Source organism: Oncorhynchus mykiss, chromosome 18, assembly GCF_057628025.1.
Source record: "Oncorhynchus mykiss isolate SJ-2025 chromosome 18, ASM5762802v1, whole genome shotgun sequence".
NCBI classification, from domain to species: domain Eukaryota; kingdom Metazoa; phylum Chordata; class Actinopteri; order Salmoniformes; family Salmonidae; genus Oncorhynchus; species Oncorhynchus mykiss.
In genome coordinates, this window is record NC_143039.1 from 26,090,647 (window position 1) to 26,116,493 (window position 25,847).

Genomic DNA, 25,847 nt, shown 5'->3' on the forward strand with positions numbered 1-25,847 from the left:
ATATACTACCCACCACTGCAACCTGTATGCTCTCGATGGCTGGCCCTCACTACATATTCGTCGCCAAACCCACTGGCTCCAGGTTGTCTACAAGTTGTAAAGCCCCGCCTTATCTCAGCTCACTGGTCACCATAGCAGCACCCACTCATAGCACGTGCTCCAGCAGGTATATTTCACTGGTCATCCCCAAAGCCAACTCCTCCTTTGGCTGCCTTTCCTTCCAGTTTTCTGCTGCCAATGACAGAATCGAATTGTAAAAATCACTGAAGCTGGAGACTTATCTCCCTCTCTAACTTTAAGCATCAGCTGTCAGAGCAGCTTACCGATCACTGCACCTGTATACAGCCCATCTGTAAATAGCACATCCAACTTCCTCATCCCCATATTGTTATTTTAATTTTTTGCTTTTTGGCACCCCAGTATCTCTAATTGCACAACGTCATAATTATTTTGCCTCTATGTCCTATTTATTGCATTACCTCCCTAATTCTTAGTACATTTGCATACGCTGTACATAGACTTTTATATTGTGTTATTGACTGTACGTTTGTTGATGTGTAACTCTGTTGTTTTTGTCGCACTGCTTTGCTTTATCTTGGCCAGATCGCAGTTGTAAAAGAGAACTTGTTCTCAACTGGCCTACCTGGTTAAATAAAGGTGAAATAAAATAATAAATCCAACACAGGTGTGGAGAGTCACCTACTTGTGAGAATCGCCAAAGTGAACTGCCTGGATTTCACTGGTGTATTTACACAGGTAGTTCTCTGCAAAGACTCAATGAGGTTCTCAATGTTGTTGCAGCTGATCACTTTGTGATACTGTAATTGGTCCACCATGAACTGAGGTTGGCGTGGGTTTTGCAGAGGCATGTGTCCCTGTCCTGGACTTTTGGCTTTAGAACTTAAAAAGCACGTATTTTGCAGAATTCCTAGTAGGACATTTTAATCTCTGAATATTCCCTCTTAAACTTCTGATAAAGGATCTGATTTGTGCCATTCAAGAAGCGCCTTTTGCTTTTTCTTTTCTTGTTCCTCGTTAGTTTGTCCTTTTCCCCCTGTTGTTGCTCTACACTCTTAAAAGAAAAGGTTCTTGCAGTATCCTTTAGGGGTTCTTCATATTGAAACTGTGGGGGAACCCCTATAAGCTCTTTGAAGAACCCTTTGAAAGGGTTCATCAAAGAACCCCTCTTAATGGATCCTCTAAGAGCCTTTTGAATAACATTTTGGGGTTCATTTTTGAACTACCTCCCCTATTATTATTATTAATAATAATAATACACAACAATAAAACAATATTTTAGTAGTCAGTGTTTATAAAAAAAATTATACCACAAATGAAATAAATTATAACCTGTTTAGAAATGATGACAATAAAAATACATTCTCTACACAAACAATATTTACATTACATTTGGAACAACTGTCTGCTGCAGCCATGTGCTTCAGTGTCACAAGTTTCCATGGTAACTAAATTAACATTCTCACCACAACCAAAGGACGGGTATATTTTGTATTAAAAAAACTATATAAAGGGCACACTCACTAAATATTGATACAGATTTTATTTAATTGACTCTTTCTCTAGTAGATAACATGACGTGTATTTATTAACGTGTTCTCATAGAAAAACATAGTAGAAGTTCAAAAGGACAAAACAGTGAAATTGAGGTATAAAATGCATCTGAAAAGTTGCTAAAATACCTGATAGAGAGGTGTTCAAAATATCTGGGGTGATTGTACTGTGAACTTAACATATATGAAAACATATATGTTTAAATAAAATCCCTCAAATTGACCCTGAGGACATGTGCCCGTAGTTGCCACATATGTAATTGACAAGGGCAGTAACAAATAATCTGCAGAGGTGGGCGTGGATCTGCTTTCGTCAGCGGTCCTCTTGGTTTTGGTGCCTGCAAGAAGGAGCTGTCAGCTAACGTTAGCTAGCTAAAAAAAAAACACGGAACGATTGACAGACAAGAACAGCGAAAGCACCAACGACAAAAAGCTGGTAAGTTAGCTATATGGTTGTCGAACTAGCTATGTTGTAGTAATCCAGTTGATTTACCATTTCGCTCTGCTACAACAAATCCGAATGCCAGCAATGAGGGTTTGGAGGCCCCACCAGTGCCAGATAGCTAACCACAGAATGATATTTGAGCAAATTTTTGCCAGCTTGGCTAATCTAGCTAGGTGGCTAACTATAGCTAACAAGGCCCTGAACAAGGTGTCGGAGTTTTAGGTGGGAGAGAGGGACCGCATTCAACACATGCTCGCGAAAATAAGGGAACGGTGGGCATATGGCCTAGTTAGCTAACGTTTTCCTGCAGCAATGTGTTCGCAAACGTTAATTAGCAGGGCAATGTCCATTTGCTTTGCGTCAGGAAAAGTTTTTTTTCTTCCTTTTGCATTTAGTAAACTAGCTAGTTATTAACTAGCCAGCTAGTAAGCAACCAAAGTGTTCACGCCCCCTGGCGTAAAGAGTTGCTAGATATTTATACAACTCGCTAGGTACTAACGTTAGCTAGCTCACACAAACTAGCAACTAACGTTGCGGTAGGAATGTTTTGCTCTCATTTGTCTACGGTAGTGCTCGATGAGGCAACGTTAGCCACAAACAGGCCAAATCTAGTTACAGTAGTTGGCTAATATGTTAGTTCGCCAACGTGCTAGCTAGCTACTGTGTATAGATAGTCTGGTTGCTAATGAAACATGCCACAAATGATACGTCATCAAGATAAGTCGTAATAGCTCAGTGGTCGTAGGCTAGTTAGCCACTCAGGGACTAACAACATAATGCTCTGCTCTTCTTCACAGGTGCGTCAGAAGGGGGAGGCCCAATTTACCGTTTCGTTTTTGTTTAGCTCATTATTAATTGTATTTGAAAACAAACCCTACCCCCTCCTCACCCCTATTTTTTTGATTGTCCCATATACATTATTTGGTTTGTGATACCTCCTCCAGCTTTGGGAGCAGTGAGGGGTCTTCATGGCTGTTCGAAGAGGCCACATCAGGTACCTAAAAGTGAGTATGACTTTTACCATTAGGGGAGGATCTAGATCAGTCCCAAAGTAATTATATTGTCACAATCGTAAGCTAGCTAGCTATTTAATCAGATTGCATGAATATGTTGTGTGTTTGCCCATGGTTTTCGAATGTATTGATAAACACTGGGGCTTCAATTTCACTCTATATACACTCCTACGCTTATTAACATACTGGTATAAATATTTATTATTGCTCGCAAATAGAGAAAAAGGCATAGAAATTATCCTCATAGTCAGACCCATCAGTATTGGTCATCATGTTTACTACTGAAATACAGGAGTTTCATTCATCCAAGGGCCTGCTGGATGGCTAACTGTCTTACCCCACAGAATACACAATCAGATAGCCCCTCTGAATGAATGGAGCTCTGTCAGAACACAGCACTGAGGCCTGGTCAAGGGGATGCAATATTCAGAACAGGGGTAGCAGCTAGCTAACCCTCTTCCCACTGGGCAGGGGTTGTGTTAGAGTTCAATCTGCATTTTCAAAATGCAGACCGTTAAATCTGTTTTAAACCATTTCAGTTTTTTTTATATTGAAAGTTGTTTTTTGTTGTTGCTTCAGTCGAGTGATTGAGGGTTTTGCTACTATAGTTCTGCTTCACAGAACACACGTTAGTGCAACACATTCAGCAGAAAATAGCTTAATTTTCATCAGATGACAACAGAAGTGCAACACTATTTGGCTAGCTGTCACACGGGTACATTTTCAAACATATGAAAAAGCAAGGTATTACTTTCAAAAACGTTACATGACCATCGTTTTTCTAATGTTTATCTTAGAAAGACTGTAGCCAGGTACATTTCCTAATGTTTTGCCTCAATTTAATTGAGCATTTATCATAGAATAGTTGAATTTTTAACTGGAGAAAATGAGCCTACACCTAGAAAAGTAGCTACACGTGAGTCAGAGTGCTGTCTGCTGATTATAATGCCTGTCCGTGAATTCGCATCTGAGTGGAGAAGTGCAACTGAAGCACAAAATTAGTCTGATACCGAGCAGGAATTACAATAAGCATTTTAGGTTTGCTTTTGCAAAACGCAGCAAAATATTTCTTGTTTTTTATTTTCTGTGTAAAAAACACAGGATTCTGGGTAAGCAGGTGTTTGCTCACAAGGCAGGTTCTAACATCCATGATGGCTGATTCTACTAATCAATGCCTCAAAGCAGGGCTTGAGCAAAAGCCTGCACACCCAGTAGCTCTGTGGGAGGAATGGTTGGTTACCCCTGGTTTAGAACTCTGTCAGACCACAACCAGGCTTGGTCAGTGGGATGAAGTGATTCGACCACTGCAGAAATAAGTGAAATGTGGTGGGGCTGACAGGGGGAGTTTCTCCATTCTACACAATAGAATCATCTCAATGTTCTGTGACCTTTGTGGTCTCTGGATCTCAACCTCTTATACCAGAGCAGTGTCGGGGCTGGCTGGGTATAGGCGTGTTTTAAGATCATGCCTGGTCCATGATTATGTAGAGAGTAGCTGAGAGTTGAGTCTGGCTGTGACAGCACTGCATGTGATTAACTTGTGGGTAAGGGGAGCTACAGTCACTGCTGCCATCCACCATGGTGCTCCTACATCTGGGGTGTAATTTGGCTCTGTAGATTAGGACACTATGTTTACAATGTTGCATGTAGCATTGTAAAAAAAAAATTGTTTTCCTTTTCTGATTTAAAATCTGCATCCCGTTGACGTTTCAGCCATGCTGGTTTACTTCCAAATGCCTGTTTCTCTTCCTTAACTGTTCCCTCGCTCTCCCCTCCCTCCCCAGGAGGTGTATGACATGTCCAACGGCTACGAGGATCACATGGGAGGAGGAGATGAGGTGACGGATGCCAAGACCAACCTGATAGTCAACTACCTTCCCCAGAGCATGAGCCAGGACGAGCTACGCAGCCTCTTCAGCAGCATTGGCGAGGTGGAGTCCGCCAAGCTCATACGGGACAAAGTGGCAGGTACGGAACACCTTGTCCCACAATGCACTACAGGTGTGTGACCTCTGACCTTGGAGTAGAATGGATGGAGTTAGTCTGCTGCGTGTAGGGCTCACATTTACAGGGGTGTGTTCGGTGAACATTTTGCTATGTTGCGTCCTACTGAACACGACTCGGGTACCTTTTAACAAACCGTGGGGACCCCCATAATTGTTGATATATTACAAAGGGCACCTCCATAACATGTTTGTTCAAGCCAACCAGTCAGTGTGTAGAGTAACTGGTATACTGCCCTGGCTGCCTCTTGTAGGTGTATGAGAACTGCTGATGAGACATCTTTGACATGCTCACTAGTAACTTTGTGGTGAGATGTTTGTAGTATCTATGCAAACAGCTTTATGTCATATGTTCTGTTTAGGACTATGTCTCGCTGCAATTTGAACATTTGTCCTCCTAAACTTGATATGAGGTATTCCACATAAGGCTGTTGGTGTAGATATTTACCCATGCTCTCGATCTGTCCGTGATGGGCTCGGCTTTCCTTATTCCAGGAAAACAGCCCAGTTTTGTTGAAGCCTATTTCTTTGTTACTTGTTTTACGACTATAAACCATCAAAATAAAGAAAGTCGGACACTCCATGTGTAATCTCCCAGCAATGTAATGGGTATTTACCAACGTTTAGGCATCACTGTGCCTTCCTCAGGGTGCTGGAAACGTTGGTAAATACCCATTCAATTGCTGGGAGATTACACATGGAGTGTGCTACTCTCTTCATTTTTGATTTATTTGCCGTTAGCACCTCCACACACTGTTATTGTGGGTGTGCGCCAGCTCATGTTTTTTTATCTACTTGTTTTACGACTAGCATGCATTGTGTAGATTTGTTTGGTTTAATCATTTATTTGACCAGTGTGCCGATTTATTTTGAAACTATACAACGTTTTTTTTATTTTATTTTATTGTTTTCCTTTTTTTTTCTCTAGGCCACAGTTTAGGGTACGGATTTGTTAACTATCTTACCCCTAGCGATGCAGAAAGAGCTATCAATACTCTGAATGGACTAAGGCTACAGTCTAAAACTATCAAGGTAACGTGCAATAAGGTGTTCCTACAGTACTGTGTCAACCCAACCATGTCATGTCATTTAAACTAGCCCTTCTCTACTGAGGCTGACTGTCAAATCCACCCCTAGACGCTTCCTCCTAGGCCCTCCTATGGATCTGAAAGGATTGTGTGGGTGTTAGCAATATGGTGTTATGTTAGCCTTTCTTTGCCCTTTGCTGATACCATCCCATTTAGTTTCAGATGGGCATGTAGTGCCAGTGGTTTAGGGTTGGATTTGGGAATCGGTGTTAGTGTGGGTCTATATTAGACAGGACTACGTCTGATAGGTCACTGGCCCAGCTTCTGACGGATGGAGTAGAGAAGTGCAACCGTATTTTCAGCCTTATTGAAGATTCAACTTTATTTTAATTTCTTTATTCAGCACCACTACTTCAGGTTGACATTTTTACACGTTAATTTATCATTTAAGTTTGGAACTTTTTATTTGGTTTTGTACAAGAGAGAAAAAATTACTCCTGAGAATGTTTTTCCCGATGTTGATTTTGTTACTATAATTGTTGTCTATGTAATTTTGAACCCTCGGAAAGTCCTACTTCGATATTTCCCACCACAGCTTACTACGGGAATAGTTTTTCTACGTAAAAACCACACTTTCACTATTTAATTTTCAAGTTTTGGAGACATTACTCATGATAAAACATTACTCATTCTAAAAGTAAACTCACGTTTTTGTAAATTCAAAACACAGGGCAATTACAAAACATGAATTCACCAGGATTGCATAAAGATATACAAACATAATAAAAACAACCTTCCAACATCCACTTTTTATGTAATTTCTGGCTAGATATAATTCGGGGTTGTGTGTATTCCTCAGTAGTACACACTGATATTGTCAGTGGTGTTTAATGTGCTATGTGCTGCCCTCTGGTGTTAGGTTTCATATGCGCGGCCGAGCTCTGACACCATTAAAGACGCCAACCTGTACATCAGTGGCCTGCCCAAGACCATGACCCAGAAAGACGTGGAGGACATGTTTGCTCGCTACGGACGCATCATCAACTCCCGTGTGCTGGTCGACCAGGCCTCTGGTAGGACCACACAGACACACTCTAGAACCAGGCCCCGCTGTGTTCCCTGTCTCTCAGCTGAGCCTGTCCTGTTCATGTCTTTTCCCAGGCCTGTCTCGGGGGGTGGCGTTCATCCGGTTTGACAAGCGAGCGGAGGCCGAGGACGCCATCAAAGACCTTAACGGACAGAAACCCCCCGGATCTGCCGAGCCAATCACAGTGAAGTTTGCTGCCAGTCCCAACCAGGCCAAGAACACTCAGCTCATATCGCAGCTCTACCACAACCAGGGACGCCGCTTTGGAGGGCCAGTTCACCACCAGGCTCAGAGATTCAGGTAACACACACACACTGGAAGTGTTGTCCCCTCTCAGGTTCTCTAAAATGAGTGTGGAGCACATCAGTGACGAGAGACAGAGTGGTTACCCTAGCCCCCTCTGTCCTCCCCCAGGTTTTCTCCGATGTCTGTGGACCATATGAGCGGTATGTCTGGGGTGAGTGTGCCGGGGAACGCCACCTCTGGCTGGTGCATCTTCATCTACAACCTGGGCCAGGATGCCGATGAGGGCATCCTGTGGCAGATGTTCGGGCCCTTCGGCGCCGTCACCAACGTCAAGGTCATCCGCGACTTCAACACCAACAAGTGCAAAGGCTTCGGCTTTGTTACCATGACGAACTACGAGGAGGCCGCCATGGCGATCGGCAGCCTCAATGGTTACCGCCTCGGGGACAAGATCCTACAGGTGTCGTTCAAGACCAGCAAAGGCCACAAGTAGAGAGAAATAGTGTGGGGGGGGGGGGGGGTAGAGGGAGGAGAGAAACCTCACACCAGGCTTCTAATATGGAGGGTAAATTGCCACAGTTTGACAAAACAAACGTGTTTTTAGCGTTATCTCACTAAGCCCATTCTCACTCTGCATCTTTGTACTAGTTTAACAGAGAGTCTAGGCTGAGTGTGATACTTCTCGTTTTTTTTTTTTTTTTACTCATGATTTGGGATGTTCCAAACGCAGTTATCAATGTCCATCCTGATATGGTGACCAATTTCACAATTTAAGACTAGAGTGTTTTTCCTGTGAGAATTAACTAGTGTCACTATGTGCCATATGAATGGTAGGACCACGGTAGGGACTTGGAGAAGGATGTGCTACAGTCATGCGTCTAGTCCCCCACTGTAGGAGGAAGCATGCTGTCTTAGACGCTGGTTCCAGTGTAGAAATAGATGCCTTAAGTTACCACCCGCACACCCTGTCAAACCATCCACTGCCTCCAGCCATTCTAAAAGAAAAGCCCTTTTTAAATCCTTATTGTATAATGTCAGCCGTTTTGACGTAAACCATGCATTGGTCTTCTCTCACCTTGCAGAATCAGTTTTATACACAGCAAGTTAGGTACTGAATGGTACCATTACATAGCAGCGCGTGTGTCCCGTTTTTGGGGGTCTTTTAACAGTTGAATCTCTGAGAGGCCATGTAAAAAGGTCTGGAGATTTTAAAGTAGGAAAGTGTTTAAGAAGGACCAAAGAAATGGAAGGATATGCTCTAACTGCCCCAGGGCCCGTATTCACATGCTGATCTAGGATCAGTTTGGCCTTGTCGATCCTAGATCAGCATTCAGTCCTCTGAGAAGCTTTTGTGAATAGGGAAAGATGCTTACTGTTATGACTCATTTCCCCTCACCAGTAATAGTTTGGGCATCTGAACAACCGGTACGAAGGCTGAATCTAACACAGTGAAGCAACACTGCTCTCTCTCTCATCCAGTTTTCTGTTTTTGTAAAAAAAAAAAAAAAAAAAAAGTTGTCAATCTTTTGATGTTTTTCTTGAATTTTCTTTCTGAGAGACTAACTTTCCTTTTTTCGTCGAAGCGTAGATTACTGATCGGAGAGTTGGAAGAGTTTTTATTTAAGTTTTTATGCTCATCTCGAGCTAAAGAAGAATTTATGGCCTTTGTGATTTTATTTTTGTTGGTATAGATTTGTTTTGATTGTTTTACTTTGCAATCATTAAATGTTTATTTAGATTTGACTCAACGTTTTGGTTTTGTTTCTTTTATTTCTTCAGATTTGGTTTGGGATTTTTCGTTGGGGTTTTCTGTTTAGATTGTAGAGCTACAGACACCAGACTGCTAATATGATGATACTACAGTATGACACTACTCACCGCACTCCCATTGAGATATTACAGGACGTTTGAATGGTCAACATAAGGTTTAGCTAGACTCCAAGATGGTCTGAAGGCCAAGAGGATGCAGTCTCCAGTATAAAACACCTCAGACGTTGGCCTTATTTTCATTCAAACTTATGTGTGAAACATGAGGCAGAGGGCTTTCAGGGTTTCAAAGATGGGAGTCCTTCATGTTAATAGGATCTAGAAGTTACTGATCAAATCAAAGTTTTTGTCACTTGCGCCGAATACAACAGGTGTAGGTAGACCTTACAGTGAAATACTTACTTACAGGCTCTAACCAATGGTACGGGGGGGAAAAGGCGCGTGTGTAGGTAAGTGATGAAACCCATAAGGAGTCTTCTAATACAGGTACTGCAGGAGGCAGTTTGTCACTTATGGACCTTCTTTGATCTGCCTTGCAGCCAACAAACACAGTCACCCTGAGAAACTGTGCCTCTTTTTTTAATATAAATGTGCAATAACCTAAAAGAGGGTAAAAAAAAACAGCTAAACCCAGGCATTTTCAAGTGATGTTTTTAGACTTAAAATAAGAGGACTTTGTAATCGGGAAGAAGACTGCCGGTTGGTTTGACATCAAGCGAATATTCCTACATCTGTTTTTAACATATCTTGGTTGTGCACTTTTCATCACCAAGGCCTTTTCTATGTAGGTTTGAGAATGTAGTCTGTTGGAGAGAAAATAACTGACTACAGCAGCACCACAACACGGGATCAGACAACTGGCTTTAGTTAGTTTCCTGCTGCAGCAGATCTAGGATCCGTTTACCCTTACACAGTCCTAACCTTCACCATAATGGGTGACAATTGTTTTAGAAAATTAGGGCCTTGTCTCCTGGACTTTCAATAGAGATTCTCCATTGAGCATGATTTTATGTCCAGGAGTAGGCTTCATCTGGGTTCTGGGAACAGCCTAGAAACCAGACTGAAACGGTACTAGAGAGAGTGGTTATTCTGAACCGGAAACGTTAATAGAGTGGTTATTCTGAACCGGAAACGTTACCAGAGAGTGGTTATTCTGAACTGGAAACGTTACTAGAGAGGGGTTATTCTGAACTGGAAACGTTACTAGAGAGAGTGGTTATTCTGAACTGGAAACGTTAGAGAGTGGTTATTCTGAACCGGAAACGTTACCAGAGAGTGGTTATTCTGAACTGGAAACGTTACTAGAGAGAGTGGTTATTCTGAACTGGAAACGTTAATAGAGTGGTTATTCTGAACTGGAAACGTTACTAGAGATAGTGGTTATTCTGAACTGGAAACGTTACTAGAGATAGTGGTTATTCTGAACTGGAAACGTTACTAGAGAGAGTGGTTATTCTGAACTGGAAACGTTACTAGAGAGAGTGGTTATTCTGAACTGGAAACGTTACTAGAGAGAGTGGTTATTCTGAACTGGAAACGTTACTAGAGAGAGTGGTTATTCTGAATTGGAAACGTTACTAGAGAGAGTGGTTATTCTGAACTGGAAACGTTACTAGAGAGAGTGGTTATTCTGAACTGGAAACGTTACTAGAGAGAGTGGTTAATCTGAACTGGAAACGTTACTAGAGAGTGGTTATTCTGAACTGGAAACGTTACTAGAGAGTGGTTATTCTGAACTGGAAACGTTACTAGAGAGAGTGGTTATTCTGAACTGGAAACGTTACTAGAGAGAGTGGTTATTCTGAACTGGAAACGTTACTAGAGAGTGGTTATTCTGAACTGGAAACGTTACTAGAGAGAGTGGTTATTCTGAACTGGAAACGTTACTAGAGAGAGTGGTTATTCTGAACCGGAAACGTTAATAAAGTGATTATTCTGAACCGGAAACGTTAATAAAGTGATTATTCTGAACCGGAAACGTTACTAGAGTGATTATTCTGAACCGGAAACGTTAATAGAGTGGTTATTCTGAACCGGAAATGTTACCAGAGAGTGGTTATTCTGAACCGGAAACGTTACCAGAGAGTGGTTATTCTGAACTGGAAACGTTACCAGAGAGTGGTTATTCTGAACCGGAAACGTTACTAGAGTGGTTATTCTGAACCGGAAACGTTACCAGAGAGTGGTTATTCTGAACCGGAAACGTTACCAGAGAGAGTGGTTATTCTGAACCGGAAACGTTACCAGAGAGTGGTTATTCTGAAACGGAAACGTTACCAGAGAGTGGTTATTCTGAACTGGAAACGTTACCAGAGAGAGTGGTTATTCTGAACTGGAAACGTTACTAGAGAGTGGTTATTCTGAAACGGAAACGTTACCAGAGAGAGTGGTTATTCTGAACCGGAAACGTTACTAGAGAGTGGTTATTCTGAACCGGAAACGTTACTAGAGAGTGGTTATTCTGAACTGGAAACGTTACCAGAGAGAGTGGTTATTCTGAAACGGAAACGTTACCAGAGAGAGTGGTTATTCTGAACTGGAAACGTTACTAGAGAGTGGTTATTCTGAACTGGAAACGTTACTAGAGAGTGGTTATTCTGAAACGGAAACGTTACCAGAGAGAGTGGTTATTCTGAACTGGAAACGTTAGAGAGTGGTTATTCTGAACTGGAAACGTTACCAGAGAGAGTGGTTATTCTGAAACGGAAACGTTACCAGAGAGAGTGGTTATTCTGAACTGGAAACGTTACTAGAGAGTGGTTATTCTGAACTGGAAACGTTACTAGAGAGTGGTTATTCTGAAACGGAAACGTTACCAGAGAGAGTGGTTATTCTGAACCGGAAACGGCACTGGAGGGGGAGTGGTTCACTTGCTTGACTTTTTGTTCTCATCCTTTTGATATTATTTTTCTATTGAGGTCTACTAATCAGCTCTTGCTTCTCAGAGTGCTACTATGTTGAAATGCTAGTGAGGTTACAGGAATAACTGGATTATGATTAACCTCTGTTTTTAGCCTTAATTTATATGGGAGAGATGGAAGAACGTGGCAACAGCAGAGGCACAAAGATGTCATTTATTTGACTTGTATGTAGTTGTACATGTTTGTAAATTCTTTGTTGGGAGTTTTTTTCCTTTTGACTTTTTGAATGGATTCATTTTGATTTCCTGTTTGGTTTTGAAGGAAGGCCTGTTCAGAACCTGTCTAACACACAATTACATTGAATAAAATATCTGAAAGCTTTATAAGGCTCAGCAGGATCATCCTTTTGGCTTATTGTGTGTACTGTGAGGAAGGGGGTGGAGGAAAATGTTATGCTCAAATCATTACACTTCAAATTGGATTAGAAAATAACTGTACAAGTATCTTGCATGTACACAAGTTTCATTTCTATAAAAAAAACATTTTGAGGAGTTTCTTCAAGATCCTAGGTGTTGAAAGACATACATCACAGTGAAATCTACTGTAAATCTACCAATAAGACATTGAAATATCAGTTATCCGTTCTGTATGTGTTATAGTTCAGTTGACAAGAGGTAGCGATGAGGGGTTTTACCCATAGTATGTTTAAACTCATTTTCAGTATAAAGTCCTATCAATTTCAGCACTTTCACGGTTGCAACATTCTCAGCAACGGTGGCTGGTTATTGAGAACATTTTAAGGCAACTCCAAAACCTGACTGCAAAATTTTAAAAAATGTGCAAGTGCAACATTTAAGTTTAAACCATATAAAAAAACTATTACTAAATAAAGAATATTCACACACAGTTGTGTGTTAAACTACCGTTATATATCTCTAGAACCCTCAAACTCAACTCTGGATCTCGAAGTTAGTTGCACTGCATTTTCTTCGTTGTTCCCCTCTAATCAGGGACTGATTTAGACCTGGGACACCAGGTGGGTGTAATTAATTAGCAGGTAGAACAGAAAGCCTGCTGGCTCTGGACCTCATAGGGTAAGAGTTCAATACTCCTGTCCTAAAACATTGTATCTTCATGCAAGTATCTATAGCCATTCTGATACCAAACAAGGTTTCAAAAAACTCTGAAAGTTCTTGCCATCTATCTTTACAGTCCCCAGTACATTGAACCACAATGGTGTCCATAATGCCACCTGGTTGCCTAGAAAATGTGCTGTACTGCAGTACATTGTGGCACCAAAATGGTGTCCTGAGCAGAATCTGCATTGAGCTAAAGAAGGAAAACTGACTCGGACATAACATGCACCCTAGTGGACCTATTGTATAAGTCCGTGTCACTGGTAGGTTACAGTAGCCTAGACAGCCAGTCACAAAATGATGAGGAAAACCTGCTTCCTCATCATGGCACAGGTGTGATCATCAGACAGTAAAACGTTGAACATTTACCAGACACTAACCAAAGTGACTTAGTGGTGTGAGCACACCATCAGTCATCAACTGATCCATCAGAGGACATTATAGTCAACTCCTGATAAATGCACATCAGAAAAGTGCAAACTCTTTTTCAGTGCAGGGTTGTTTCCCAGTCCTATTGTAATTCCCCAGTCCATAGCCATTGATATCAGGACAACTCTACGTATATTCATGTGAATAGAAAGGTCTCTGTTGAAGGCGGGCAGTGCCCCCTGCTGTCTGTCCAGTGAAAGTGTCTCAGACCAAACAGAGTTTGTCTGTGACGCAGGTTGTAGCAGGGGACGGGTTTGTTTGTGACACTGCATGTAGAAGGGGACCGGTTTCTCTGTGATACAGGTTGCAGCCGGGGACCGGTTTCTTTGTAACAAAGGTCACAGATTGTAACAGGGAACGGGTTTCTCCTAAACCTGACACAAGTTGTAAGTGGGGCCAGATTTCTCTGTGACACAGTCACCTTCCACCTCGTAGACATAGTCACAGCGATGGGCATAGTCCATGAGAGGAGCCTCGGACAGGGCACAACTCTGGACACTCTGGCCACCGAAGGAGATCACTGTGTCCCTCTGCACAAAACACACACACAGAGAGAGAACACAGTCAGTCAAAGAGCAGATTCAAACACACTTAAACATGGTATGATATAGTTGTATTGTAGAGAGGTTAGTGCTGGGGTCAGTGTAAAGGTGGTATATCGTTGTATTGTAGAGGGATTAGGACTGGGGTCAGTGTAAAGGTGGTATAGAGTTGTATTGTAGAGGGGTTAGGGCTGGGGTCAGTGTAAAGCTGGTACATAGTTGTATTGTAGAGAGGTTAGGGCTGGGGTCAGTGTAAAGCTGGTATATAGTTGTATTGTAGAGGGGTTAGGGCTGGGGTCAGTGTAAAGCTGGTATATAGTTGTATTGTAGAGGGGTTAGGGATGGGGTCAGTGTAAAGGTGGTATATAGTTGTATTGTAGAGGGGTTAGGGCTGGGATCAGTGTAAAGCTGGTATATAGTTGTATTGTAGAGGGGTTAGGGCTGGGGTCAGTGTAAAGGTGGTATATAGTTGTATTGTAGAGGGGTTAGGGCTGGGGTCAGTGTAAAGGTGGTATATAGTTGTATTGTAGAGGGGTTAGGGCTGGGGTCAGTGTAAAGCTGGTATATAGTTGTATTGTAGAGGGGTTAGTGCTAGGGTCAGTGTAAAGGTAGTATATAGTTGTATTGTAGAGAGGTTAGGGCTGGGGTCAGTGTAAAGGTGGTATATAGTTGTATTGTAGAGGGCTTAGGGCTGGGGTCAGTGTAAAGGTGGTATATAGTTGTATTGTAGAGGGGTTAGGGCTAGGGTCAGTGTAAAGGTGGTATATAGTTGTATTGTAGAGGGGTTAGGGCTGGGGTCAGTGTAAAGGTGGTATATAGTTGTATTGTAGAGGGGTTAGGGCTGGGGTCAGTGTAAAGGTGGTATATAGTTGTATTGTAGAGGGGTTAGGGCTGGGGTCAGTGTAAAGGTAGTATATAGTTGTATTGTAGAGAGGTTAGGGCTGGGGTCAGTGTAAAGGTGGTATATAGTTGTATTGTAGAGGGGTTAGGGCTGGGGTCAGTGTAAAGGTGGTATAGAGTTGTATTGTAGAGAGGTTAGTGCTAGGGTCAGTGTAAAGGTGGTATAAAGTTGTATTGTAGAGTAGTTAGGGCTGGGGTCAGTGTAAAGGTGGTATATAGTTGTATTGTAGAGGGGTTAGGGCTGGGGTCAGTGTAAAGGTGGTATATAGTTGTATTGTAGAGGGGTTAGGGCTGGGGTCAGTGTAAAGGTTGTATATAGTTGTATTGTAGAGGTGTTAGGGCTGGGGTCAGTGTAAAGGTGGTATATAGTTGTATTGTAGAGGGGTTAGGGCTGGGATCAGTGTAAAGCTGGTATATAGTTGTATTGTAGAGGGGTTAGGGCTAGGGTCAGTGTTAAGCTGGTATATAGTTGTATTGTAGAGGGGTTAGGGCTGGGGTCAGTGTAAAGCTGGTATATAGTTGTATTGTACAGGGGTTAGGGCTGGGGTCAGTGTAAAGCTGGTATATAGTTGTATTGTAGAGGGGTTAGGGATGGGGTCAGTGTAAAGCTGGTATATAGTTGTATTGTAGAGGGGTTAGGGATGGGGTCAGTGTAAAGCTGGTATATAGTTGTATTGTAGAGGGGTTAGGGCTAGGGTCAGTGTAAAGGTGGTATATAGTTGTATTGTAGAGGGGTTAGGGCTGGGGTCAGTGTAAAGGTGGTATATAGTTGTATTGTAGAGGGGTTAGGGCTGGGGTCAGTGTTAAGGTGGTATATAGTTGTATTGTAGAGGGGTTAGGGCTGGGGTCAGTGTAAAGGTGGTATATAGTTGTATTGTAGAGGGGTTAGGGCTAGGGTCAGTGTAAAGGTGGTATATAGTTGTATTGTAGAGGTGTTAGGGCTGGGGTCAGTGTTAAGGTGGTATATAGTTGTATTGTAGAGGGGTTAGGGCTGGGGTCAGTGTAAAGCTGGTATATAGTTGTATTGTAGAGGGGTTAGGGCTGGGGTCAGTGTAAAGGTGGTATATAGTTGTATTGTAGAGGGGTTAGGGCTGGGGTCAGTGTAAAGGTGGTATATAGTTGTATTGTAGAGAGGTTAGGGCTGGGGTCAGTGTAAAGCTGGTATATAGTTGTATTGTAGAGGGGTTAGGGCTGGGGTCAGTGTAAAGGTGGTATATAGTTGTATTGTAGAGGGGTTAGGGCTGGGGTCAGTGTAAAGCTGGTATATAGTTGTATTGTAGAGGGGTTAGGGCTGGGGTCAGTGTAAAGCTGGTATAGAGTTGTATTGTAGAGGGGTTAGGGATGGGGTCAGTGTAAAGCTGGTATATAGTTGTATTGTAGAGGGGTTAGGGCTGGGGTCAGTGTAAAGCTGGTACAGTGCCTTGCAAAAGTATTCGGCCCCCTTGAACTTTGCGACCTTTTGCCACATTTCAGGCTTCAAACATAAAGATATAAAACTGTATTTTTTTGTGAAGAATCAACAACAAGTGGGACACAATCATGAAGTGGAACGACATTTATTGGATATTTCAAACTTTTTGAACAAATCAAAAACTGAAAAATTGGGCGTGCAAAATTATTCAGCCCCCTTAAGTTAATACTTTGTAGCGCCACCTTTTGCTGCGATTACAGCTGTAAGTCGCTTGGGGTATGTCTCTATCAGTTTTGCACATCGAGAGACTGACATTTTTTCCCATTCCTCCTTGCAAAACAGCTCGAGCTCAGTGAGGTTGGATGGAGAGCATTTGTGAACAGCAGTTTTCAGTTCTTTCCACAGATTCTCGATTGGATTCAGGTCTGGACTTTGACTTGGCCATTCTAACACCTGGATATGTTTATTTTTGAACCATTCCATTGTAGATTTTGCTTTATGTTTTGGATCATTGTCTTGTTGGAAGACAAATCTCCGTCCCAGTCTCAGGTCTTTTGCAGACTCCATCAGGTTTTCTTCCAGAATGGTCCTGTATTTGGCTCCATCCATCTTCCCATCAATTTTAACCATCTTCCCTGTCCCTGCTGAAGAAAAGCAGGCCCAAACCATGATGCTGCCACCACCATGTTTGACAGTGGGGATGGTGTGTTCAGCTGTGTTGCTTTTACGCCAAACATAACGTTTTGCATTGTTGCCAAAAAGTTACATTTTGGTTTCATCTGACCAGAGCACCTTCTTCCACATGTTTGGTGTGTCTCCCAGGTGGCTTGTGGCAAACTTTAAATGACACTTTTTATGGATATCTTTAAGAAATGGCTTTCCTCTTGCCACTCTTCCATAAAGGCCAGATTTGTGCAATATACGACTGATTGTTGTCCTATGGACAGAGTCCCCCACCTCAGCTGTAGATCTCTGCAGTTCATCCAGAGTGATCATGGGCCTCTTGGCTGCATCTCTGATCAGTCTTCTCCTTGTATGAGCTGAAAGTTTAGAGGGACGGCCAGGTCTTGGTAGATTTGCAGTGGTCTGATACTCCTTCCATTTCACTATTATCGCTTGCACAGTGCTCCTTGGGATGTTTAAAGCTTGGGAAATCTTTTTGTATCTAAATCCGGCTTTAAACTTCTTCACAACAGTATCTCGGACCTGCCTGGTGTGTTCCTTGTTCTTCATGATGCTCTCTGCGCTTTTAACGGACCTCTGAGACTATCACAGTGCAGGTGCATTTATACGGAGACTTGATTACACACAGGTGGATTGTATTTATCATCATTAGTCATTTAGGTCAACATTGGATCATTCAGAGATCCTCACTGAACTTCTGGAGAGAGTTTGCCGCACTGAAAATAAAGGGGCTGAATAATTTTGCACGCCCAATTTTTCAGTTTTTGATTTGTTAAAAAGGTTTGAAATATCCAATTAATGTCGTTCCACTTCATGATTGTGTCCCACTTGTTGTTGATTCTTCACAAAAAAATACAGTTTTATATCTTTATGTTTGAAGCCTGAAATGTGGCAAAAGGTCGCAAAGTTCAAGGGGGCCGTATACTTTCGCAAGGCACTGTATATAGTTGTATTGTACAGGGGTTAGGGCTGGGGTCAGTGTAAAGCTGGTATATAGTTGTATTGTAGAGGGGTTAGGGCTGGGGTCAGTGTAAAGGTAGTATATAGTTGTATTGTAGAGGGGTTAGTGCTGCGGTCAGTGTAAAGCTGGTATATAGTTGTATTGTAGAGGGGTTAGGGCTGGGGTCAGTGTAAAGGTAGTATATAGTTGTATTGTAGAGGGGTTAGGGCTGGGGTCAGTGTAAAGGTGGTATATAGTTGTATTGTAGAGGGGTTAGGGCTGGGGTCAGTGTAAAGCTGGTATATAGTTGTATTGTAGAGAGGTTAGGGCTGGGGTCAGTGTAAAGCTGGTATATAGTTGTATTGTAGAGAGGTTAGGGCTGGGGTCAGTGTAAAGGTGGTATATAGTTGTATTGTAGAGAGGTTAGGGCTGGGGTCAGTGTAAAGGTGGTATATAGTTGTATTGTAGAGGTGTTAGGGCTGGGGTCAGTGTAAAGGTGGTATATAGTTGTATTGTAGAGGTGTTAGGGCTGGGGTCAGTGTAAAGGTGGTATATAGTTGTATTGTAGAGGGGTTAGGGCTGGGATCAGTGTAAAGCTGGTATATAGTTGTATTGTAGAGGGGTTAGGGCTAGGGTCAGTGTTAAGCTGGTATATAGTTGTATTGTAGAGGGGTTAGGGCTGGGGTCAGTGTAAAGCTGGTATATAGTTGTATTGTAGAGGGGTTAGGGCTGGGGTCAGTGTAAAGGTGGTATATAGTTGTATTGTAGAGGGGTTAGGGCTGGGGTCAGTGTAAAGCTGGTATATAGTTGTATTGTAGAGGGGTTAGGGCTGGGGTCAGTGTAAAGGTGGTATATAGTTGTATTGTAGAGGGGTTAGGGCTGGGGTCAGTGTAAAGCTGGTATATAGTTGTATTGTAGAGGGGTTAGGGCTGGGGTCAGTGTAAAGCTGGTATATAGTTGTATTGTAGAGGGGTTAGGGCTGGGGTCAGTGTAAAGGTGGTATATAGTTGTATTGTACAGGGGTTAGGGCTGGGGTCAGTGTAAAGCTGGTATATAGTTGTATTGTAGAGGGGTTAGGGATGGGGTCAGTGTAAAGCTGGTATATAGTTGTATTGTAGAGGGGTTAGGGATGGGGTCAGTGTAAAGCTGGTATATAGTTGTATTGTAGAGGGGTTAGGGCTAGGGTCAGTGTAAAGGTGGTATATAGTTGTATTGTAGAGGGGTTAGGGCTGGGGTCAGTGTAAAGCTGGTATATAGTTGTATTGTAGAGGGGTTAGGGCTAGGGTCAGTGTAAAGGTGGTATATAGTTGTATTGTAGAGGGGTTAGGGCTGGGGTCAGTGTTAAGGTGGTATATAGTTGTATTGTAGAGGGGTTAGGGCTGGGGTCAGTGTAAAGCTGGTATATAGTTGTATTGTAGAGGGGTTAGGGCTAGGGTCAGTGTAAAGGTGGTATATAGTTGTATTGTAGAGGGGTTAGGGCTAGGGTCAGTGTAAAGCTGGTATATAGTTGTATTGTAGAGGGGTTAGGGCTGGGGTCAGTGTAAAGGTGGTATATAGTTGTATTGTAGAGGGGTTAGGGCTGGGGTCAGTGTAAAGGTGGTATATAGTTGTATTGTAGAGGGGTTAGGGCTGGGGTCAGTGTAAAGCTGGTATATAGTTGTATTGTAGAGGGGTTAGGGCTAGGGTCAGTGTAAAGGTGGTATATAGTTGTATTGTAGAGGGGTTAGGGCTGGGGTCAGTGTAAAGCTGGTATATAGTTGTATTGTAGAGGGGTTAGGGCTGGGGTCAGTGTAAAGGTGGTATATAGTTGTATTGTAGAGAGGTTAGGGCTGGGGTCAGTGTAAAGGTGGTATATAGTTGTATTGTAGAGAGGTTAGGGCTGGGGTCAGTGTAAAGCTGGTATATAGTTGTATTGTAGAGGGGTTAGGGCTGGGGTCAGTGTAAAGGTGGTATATAGTTGTATTGTAGAGGGGTTAGGGCTGGGGTCAGTGTAAAGCTGGTATATAGTTGTATTGTAGAGGGGTTAGGGCTGGGGTCAGTGTAAAGCTGGTATAGAGTTGTATTGTAGAGGGGTTAGGGATGGGGTCAGTGTAAAGCTGGTATATAGTTGTATTGTAGAGGGGTTAGGGCTGGGGTCAGTGTAAAGCTGGTACAGTGCCTTGCAAAAGTATTCGGCCCCCTTGAACTTTGCGACCTTTTGCCACATTTCAGGCTTCAAACATAAAGATATAAAACTGTATTTTTTTGTGAAGAATCAACAACAAGTGGGACACAATCATGAAGTGGAACGACATTTATTGGATATTTCAAACTTTTTGAACAAATCAAAAACTGAAAAATTGGGCGTGCAAAATTATTCAGCCCCCTTAAGTTAATACTTTGTAGCGCCACCTTTTGCTGCGATTACAGCTGTAAGTCGCTTGGGGTATGTCTCTATCAGTTTTGCACATCGAGAGACTGACATTTTTTCCCATTCCTCCTTGCAAAACAGCTCGAGCTCAGTGAGGTTGGATGGAGAGCATTTGTGAACAGCAGTTTTCAGTTCTTTCCACAGATTCTCGATTGGATTCAGGTCTGGACTTTGACTTGGCCATTCTAACACCTGGATATGTTTATTTTTGAACCATTCCATTGTAGATTTTGCTTTATGTTTTGGATCATTGTCTTGTTGGAAGACAAATCTCCGTCCCAGTCTCAGGTCTTTTGCAGACTCCATCAGGTTTTCTTCCAGAATGGTCCTGTATTTGGCTCCATCCATCTTCCCATCAATTTTAACCATCTTCCCTGTCCCTGCTGAAGAAAAGCAGGCCCAAACCATGATGCTGCCACCACCATGTTTGACAGTGGGGATGGTGTGTTCAGCTGTGTTGCTTTTACGCCAAACATAACGTTTTGCATTGTTGCCAAAAAGTTACATTTTGGTTTCATCTGACCAGAGCACCTTCTTCCACATGTTTGGTGTGTCTCCCAGGTGGCTTGTGGCAAACTTTAAATGACACTTTTTATGGATATCTTTAAGAAATGGCTTTCCTCTTGCCACTCTTCCATAAAGGCCAGATTTGTGCAATATACGACTGATTGTTGTCCTATGGACAGAGTCCCCCACCTCAGCTGTAGATCTCTGCAGTTCATCCAGAGCGATCATGGGCCTCTTGGCTGCATCTCTGATCAGTCTTCTCCTTGTATGAGCTGAAAGTTTAGAGGGACGGCCAGGTCTTGGTAGATTTGCAGTGGTCTGATACTCCTTCCATTTCACTATTATCGCTTGCACAGTGCTCCTTGGGATGTTTAAAGCTTGGGAAATCTTTTTGTATCTAAATCCGGCTTTAAACTTCTTCACAACAGTATCTCGGACCTGCCTGGTGTGTTCCTTGTTCTTCATGATGCTCTCTGCGCTTTTAACGGACCTCTGAGACTATCACAGTGCAGGTGCATTTATACGGAGACTTGATTACACACAGGTGGATTGTATTTATCATCATTAGTCATTTAGGTCAACATTGGATCATTCAGAGATCCTCACTGAACTTCTGGAGAGAGTTTGCCGCACTGAAAATAAAGGGGCTGAATAATTTTGCACGCCCAATTTTTCAGTTTTTGATTTGTTAAAAAAGTTTGAAATATCCAATAAATGTCGTTCCACTTCATGATTGTGTCCCACTTGTTGTTGATTCTTCACAAAAAAATACAGTTTTATATCTTTATGTTTGAAGCCTGAAATGTGGCAAAAGGTCGCAAAGTTCAAGGGGGCCGTATACTTTCGCAAGGCACTGTATATAGTTGTATTGTACAGGGGTTAGGGCTGGGGTCAGTGTAAAGCTGGTATATAGTTGTATTGTAGAGGGGTTAGGGCTGGGGTCAGTGTAAAGGTAGTATATAGTTGTATTGTAGAGGGGTTAGGGCTGGGGTCAGTGTAAAGCTGGTATATAGTTGTATTGTAGAGGGGTTAGTGCTGCGGTCAGTGTAAAGCTGGTATATAGTTGTATTGTAGAGGGGTTAGGGCTGGGATCAGTGTAAAGCTGGTATATAGTTGTATTGTAGAGGGGTTAGGGCTGGGGTCAGTGTTAAGCTGGTATATAGTTGTATTGTAGAGGGGTTAGGGCTGGGGTCAGTGTAAAGGTGGTATATAGTTGTATTGTAGAGGGGTTAGGGCTGGGGTCAGTGTAAAGCTGGTATATAGTTGTATTGTACAGGGGTTAGGGCTGGGGTCAGTGTAAAGGTGGTATATAGTTGTATTGTAGAGGGGTTAGGGCTGGGGTCAGTGTAAAGCTGGTATATAGTTGTATTGTAGACGGGTTAGGGCTAGGGTCAGTGTAAAGGTGGTATATAGTTGTATTGTAGAGGGGTTAGGGCTGGGATCAGTGTAAAGCTGGTATATAGTTGTATTGTAGAGGGGTTAGGGCTAGGGTCAGTGTAAAGGTGGTATATAGTTGTATTGTAGAGGGGTTAGGGCTGGGGTCAGTGTAAAGCTGGTATATAGTTGTATTGTAGAGAGGTTAGGGCTGGGGTCAGTGTAAAGCTGGTATATAGTTGTATTGTACAGGGGTTAGGGCTGGGGTCAGTGTAAAGGTGGTATATAGTTGTATTGTAGAGGGGTTAGGGCTGGGATCAGTGTAAAGGTGGTATATAGTTGTATTGTAGAGGGGTTAGGGCTGGGGTCAGTGTAAAGCTGGTATATAGTTGTATTGTAGAGGGGTTAGGGCTGGGATCAGTGTAAAGGTGGTATATAGTTGTATTGTAGAGGGGTTAGGGCTGGGGTCAGTGTAAAGCTGGTATATAGTTGTATTGTAGAGGGGTTAGGGCTGGGGTCAGTGTTAAGCTGGTATAGAGCTATTACCCGGGCAGAGTTAGCGTTTGACTCCCTCCTCTCAAAGTCCTTCTTACAGAGGTGACACATGATGCCTGCAGCCAGAGCGTCTCCCAACACATTGATCATGGTCCTGAAACGATCCCTGCCAGACACAACCAACAGAGGGAACTTTACTGTTTAAAGTATCTATGACGGGTTTCTGTCAGATGCTCACAGGATTTAGTCCACAAACACTCTCACGGTCAGACACTTACAGGACCCAGTCGATGGCCACGATCAGTGTGATGTCAGCGGGAGGAAGCCCCACAGAGGTCAAGACAATCACCATGGTAACCAGGCCCGCCTGCGGAATCCCAGCAGCCCCGATACTGGCCGCTGTCGCTGTGATACTGAAGAGACAAGCGTAGGGTCAGGGTGTGTGTGTGGTTGCTGTGACAGAAGGTAACTAAGGGTGGGTGTGTGTGTGTGGCTGCTGTGACAGGAGGTAACTAAGGGTGTGTGTGTGAGAGACAGAGAGAGCGCTTGTGTAGACAGTCCTGACCTGATGGTGACCAGCTGACCAAAGTCCAGTTCGTACTCGTTGACCTGAGCGATAAAAATGGCTGCCACGGCCTCGTAGAGGGCTGTCCCATCCATGTTGATGGTGGCTCCCACTGGAAGGACAAACCTGGCGATCTGTCTGTCCACTCCACAGTTCTCCAACAGACACTTCATGGTGATGGGCAGGGTGGCAGAACTGGAGGAGGTTGCCAGGGCGATGACCAGAGCCTGTAGCAGGCCTCTGATGTAGGTGAAGGGGTTTTTGCGTGTGATCACAAAGTAGAAGAACGGCAGCAGGATGAGTCCGTGGACAAACAGGCCGGCTAACACTGTGATGAAGTACATCCCCAGCTTCTCTCCCAGGTGGGCGGGGTCATGCATGTCCAGGATCTTCCCTGCTACCAGGAACACAATGCCGAAAGGGAAATACCTGGAAAAAGATCAATAAATTATAAATACCTCAAAATAAATGAGGCAAGCAAGCAATGGGCCCTTGTGATTCAGTCTCTGTCCACCAGGTGTTGTCATGCCACCTGTGTTTTGGGCTTCCTAAGAAGTAAAGCAGCTTTGGGTTGACCTGTCTCATCTTGATGACCTGCCACACCTGAAATGCAGACAGAAACTGAGCTAATGACTAAGGGGGAGGGGGAGGGAGGAAGATGTGTTGGTGAGATCCACTTCTAATCTCAATCTAAATGAATCCTCCCATTCTCAACCCTCCAGATCAGGATTACCAGGCCTTTACATGTGAATGAGAGTTCAGACAGGTGACTTTGTTGTGTGTCTCTCAACAACTCACCACATGGCAGCATTGATGATCTTCATAACACACTCGTTGACACACTGACACACATTGACCAATGGAGCGCCTCTCTCACCCATCTTCCCCAGGAGCAAACCTGCACAGAGAAAACACACAGGGTCAGAAACAGGCGTGATTGGAAGGGTGTGTGTGTGTGTACTTGTGTATCCATTATGACATTTGTGTGTGTTCATTCATGCATACTGTCTGTGTGTATCTCTCTCTCTCTCTCTCTCTCTCTCTCTCTCTCTCTCCTCTCACTCACTCACTCACTCACTCACTCACTCACTCACTCACTCACTCACTCACTCACTCACTCTCACACACACACACACACACACACACACACACACACACACACACACACACACACACACACACACCTACCCACCCATAGTAGCAGAGAAGATGACAATCCCCAGTACGTTCATGCCAGAGCTGTGGCCAGGGACGATCTTGTACTTGATGTCTGGAGCTGGGGTGATCTCCAGGAAGACCGGGTGGCCCAGCTGAGGGTTGTTGTGGTCGGGCATCACGTAGACGTAGTTGGCCTGGGACTCCACCAAACTGGAGGCCACTATGGGCACCAGGTCTGTACGGTACTGTTGAAAAGTTGCCTCTATCAGATTGGAGGGAATCATGTTCCTGTCAAAGGGAGAATAACATGTAAATCATAAAGTCTACCACATTATCGGATACGATGGGAATTATTCCCTGAGTAATGGGGTGATAATAATACTGTTTATATGATGGGGTGATAATAATACTGTTTATATGATGGGGTGATAATAATACTGTTTATATGATGGGGTGATAATAATACTGTTTATATGATGGGGTGATAATAATACTGTTTATATGATGGGGTGATAATAATACTGTTTATATGATGGGGTGATAATAATACTGTTTATATGATGGGAGTTATTCCCTGAGTAATGGGGTGATAATAATACTGTTTATATGATGGGAGTTATTCCCTGAGTAATGGGGTGATAATAATACTGTTTATATGATGGGAGTTATTCCCTGAGTAATGGGGGTGATAATAATACTGTTTATATGATGGGGTGATAATAATACTGTTTATATGATGGGAGTTATTCCCTGAGTAATGGGGTGATAATAATACTGTTTATATGATGGGGTGATAATAATACTGTTTATATGATGGGAGTTATTCCCTGAGTAATGGGGTGATAATAATACTGTTTATATGATGGGAGTTATTCCCTGAGTAATGGGGTGATAATAATACTGTTTATATGATGGGAGTTATTCCCTGAGTAATGGGGTGATAATAATACTGTTTATATGATGGGGTGATAATAATACTGTTTATATGATGGGGTGATAATAATACTGTTTATATGATGGGGTGATAATAATACTGTTTATATGATGGGAGTTATTCCCTGAGTAATGGGGTGATAATAATACTGTTTATATGATGGGAGTTATTCCCTGAGTAATGGGGTGATAATAATACTGTTTATATGATGGGAGTTATTCCCTGAGTAATGGGGGTGATAATAATACTGTTTATATGATGGGGTGATAATAATACTGTTTATATGATGGGAGTTATTCCCTGAGTAATGGGGTGATAATAATACTGTTTATATGATGGGG

The 25,847-nt window shown here is 42.9% G+C and overlaps 2 protein-coding genes and 1 pseudogene across 7 annotated transcripts; 1 reads left to right on the plus strand and 2 right to left on the minus strand.

Moving 5' to 3' along the window:
• Positions 1–1,482: 1,482 nt before the first annotated feature.
• elavl1a (ELAV like RNA binding protein 1a) lies at positions 1,483–9,141 on the plus strand. Of its 6 annotated transcripts, none has more exons than XM_021571091.3 (7): positions 1,483–2,007; positions 2,961–3,020; positions 4,814–5,030; positions 5,961–6,064; positions 6,980–7,133; positions 7,222–7,447; positions 7,562–9,141. In XM_021571091.3, exons 2-7 carry the CDS (start codon positions 2,985–2,987, stop codon positions 7,884–7,886), a joined length of 1,062 nt encoding a protein of 353 aa, XP_021426766.1. In that variant the 5' UTR covers positions 1,483–2,007; positions 2,961–2,984; the 3' UTR covers positions 7,887–9,141. The 6 variants fall into 6 exon arrangements, with proteins under 6 accessions (XP_021426766.1, XP_021426769.1, XP_090064093.1 ...); XM_021571094.3 differs by having other exon boundaries at positions 4,814–4,997; XM_090207967.1 differs by having other exon boundaries at positions 1,796–2,007; positions 2,814–3,020; positions 4,814–4,997.
• Positions 7,932–24,352, minus strand: LOC110497072 (excitatory amino acid transporter 5-like). The gene is made up of 5 exons (XM_090207969.1): positions 24,213–24,352; positions 23,415–23,843; positions 23,128–23,262; positions 22,901–23,015; positions 7,932–14,116 (listed from the first exon to the last, which is right to left on the minus strand). Exons 1-5 carry the CDS (start codon positions 24,293–24,295, stop codon positions 13,955–13,957), a joined length of 924 nt encoding a protein of 307 aa, XP_090064095.1. The 5' UTR covers positions 24,296–24,352; the 3' UTR covers positions 7,932–13,954.
• Positions 24,353–24,569: 217 nt separating this feature from the next.
• Positions 24,570–24,912, minus strand: LOC149975445 (excitatory amino acid transporter 5 pseudogene; annotated as a pseudogene).
• Positions 24,913–25,847: the final 935 nt, after the last annotated feature.

Coding starts and splice junctions, on each gene's coding strand:
- elavl1a (XM_021571091.3), top strand. CDS start 2,985: ATGGCTGTTCGAAGAGGCCACATCAGGTACCTAAAA. Junction 5,031..5,960: donor TGTCCCACAATGCACTACAG/GTGTGTGACCTC, acceptor TTTTTTCTCTAG/GCCACAGTTTAGGGTACGGA. Junction 6,065..6,979: donor TACAGTCTAAAACTATCAAG/GTAACGTGCAAT, acceptor CTCTGGTGTTAG/GTTTCATATGCGCGGCCGAG.
- LOC110497072 (XM_090207969.1), bottom strand. CDS start 24,295: ATGGGTGAGAGAGGCGCTCCATTGGTCAATGTGTGTCAGTGTGTCAAC. Junction 23,844..24,212: donor ATCATCAATGCTGCCATGTG/GTGAGTTGTTGA, acceptor ATCTTTTTCCAG/GTATTTCCCTTTCGGCATTG. Junction 23,016..23,127: donor GTGGCCATCGACTGGGTCCT/GTAAGTGTCTGA, acceptor TGTGTCTGGCAG/GGATCGTTTCAGGACCATGA.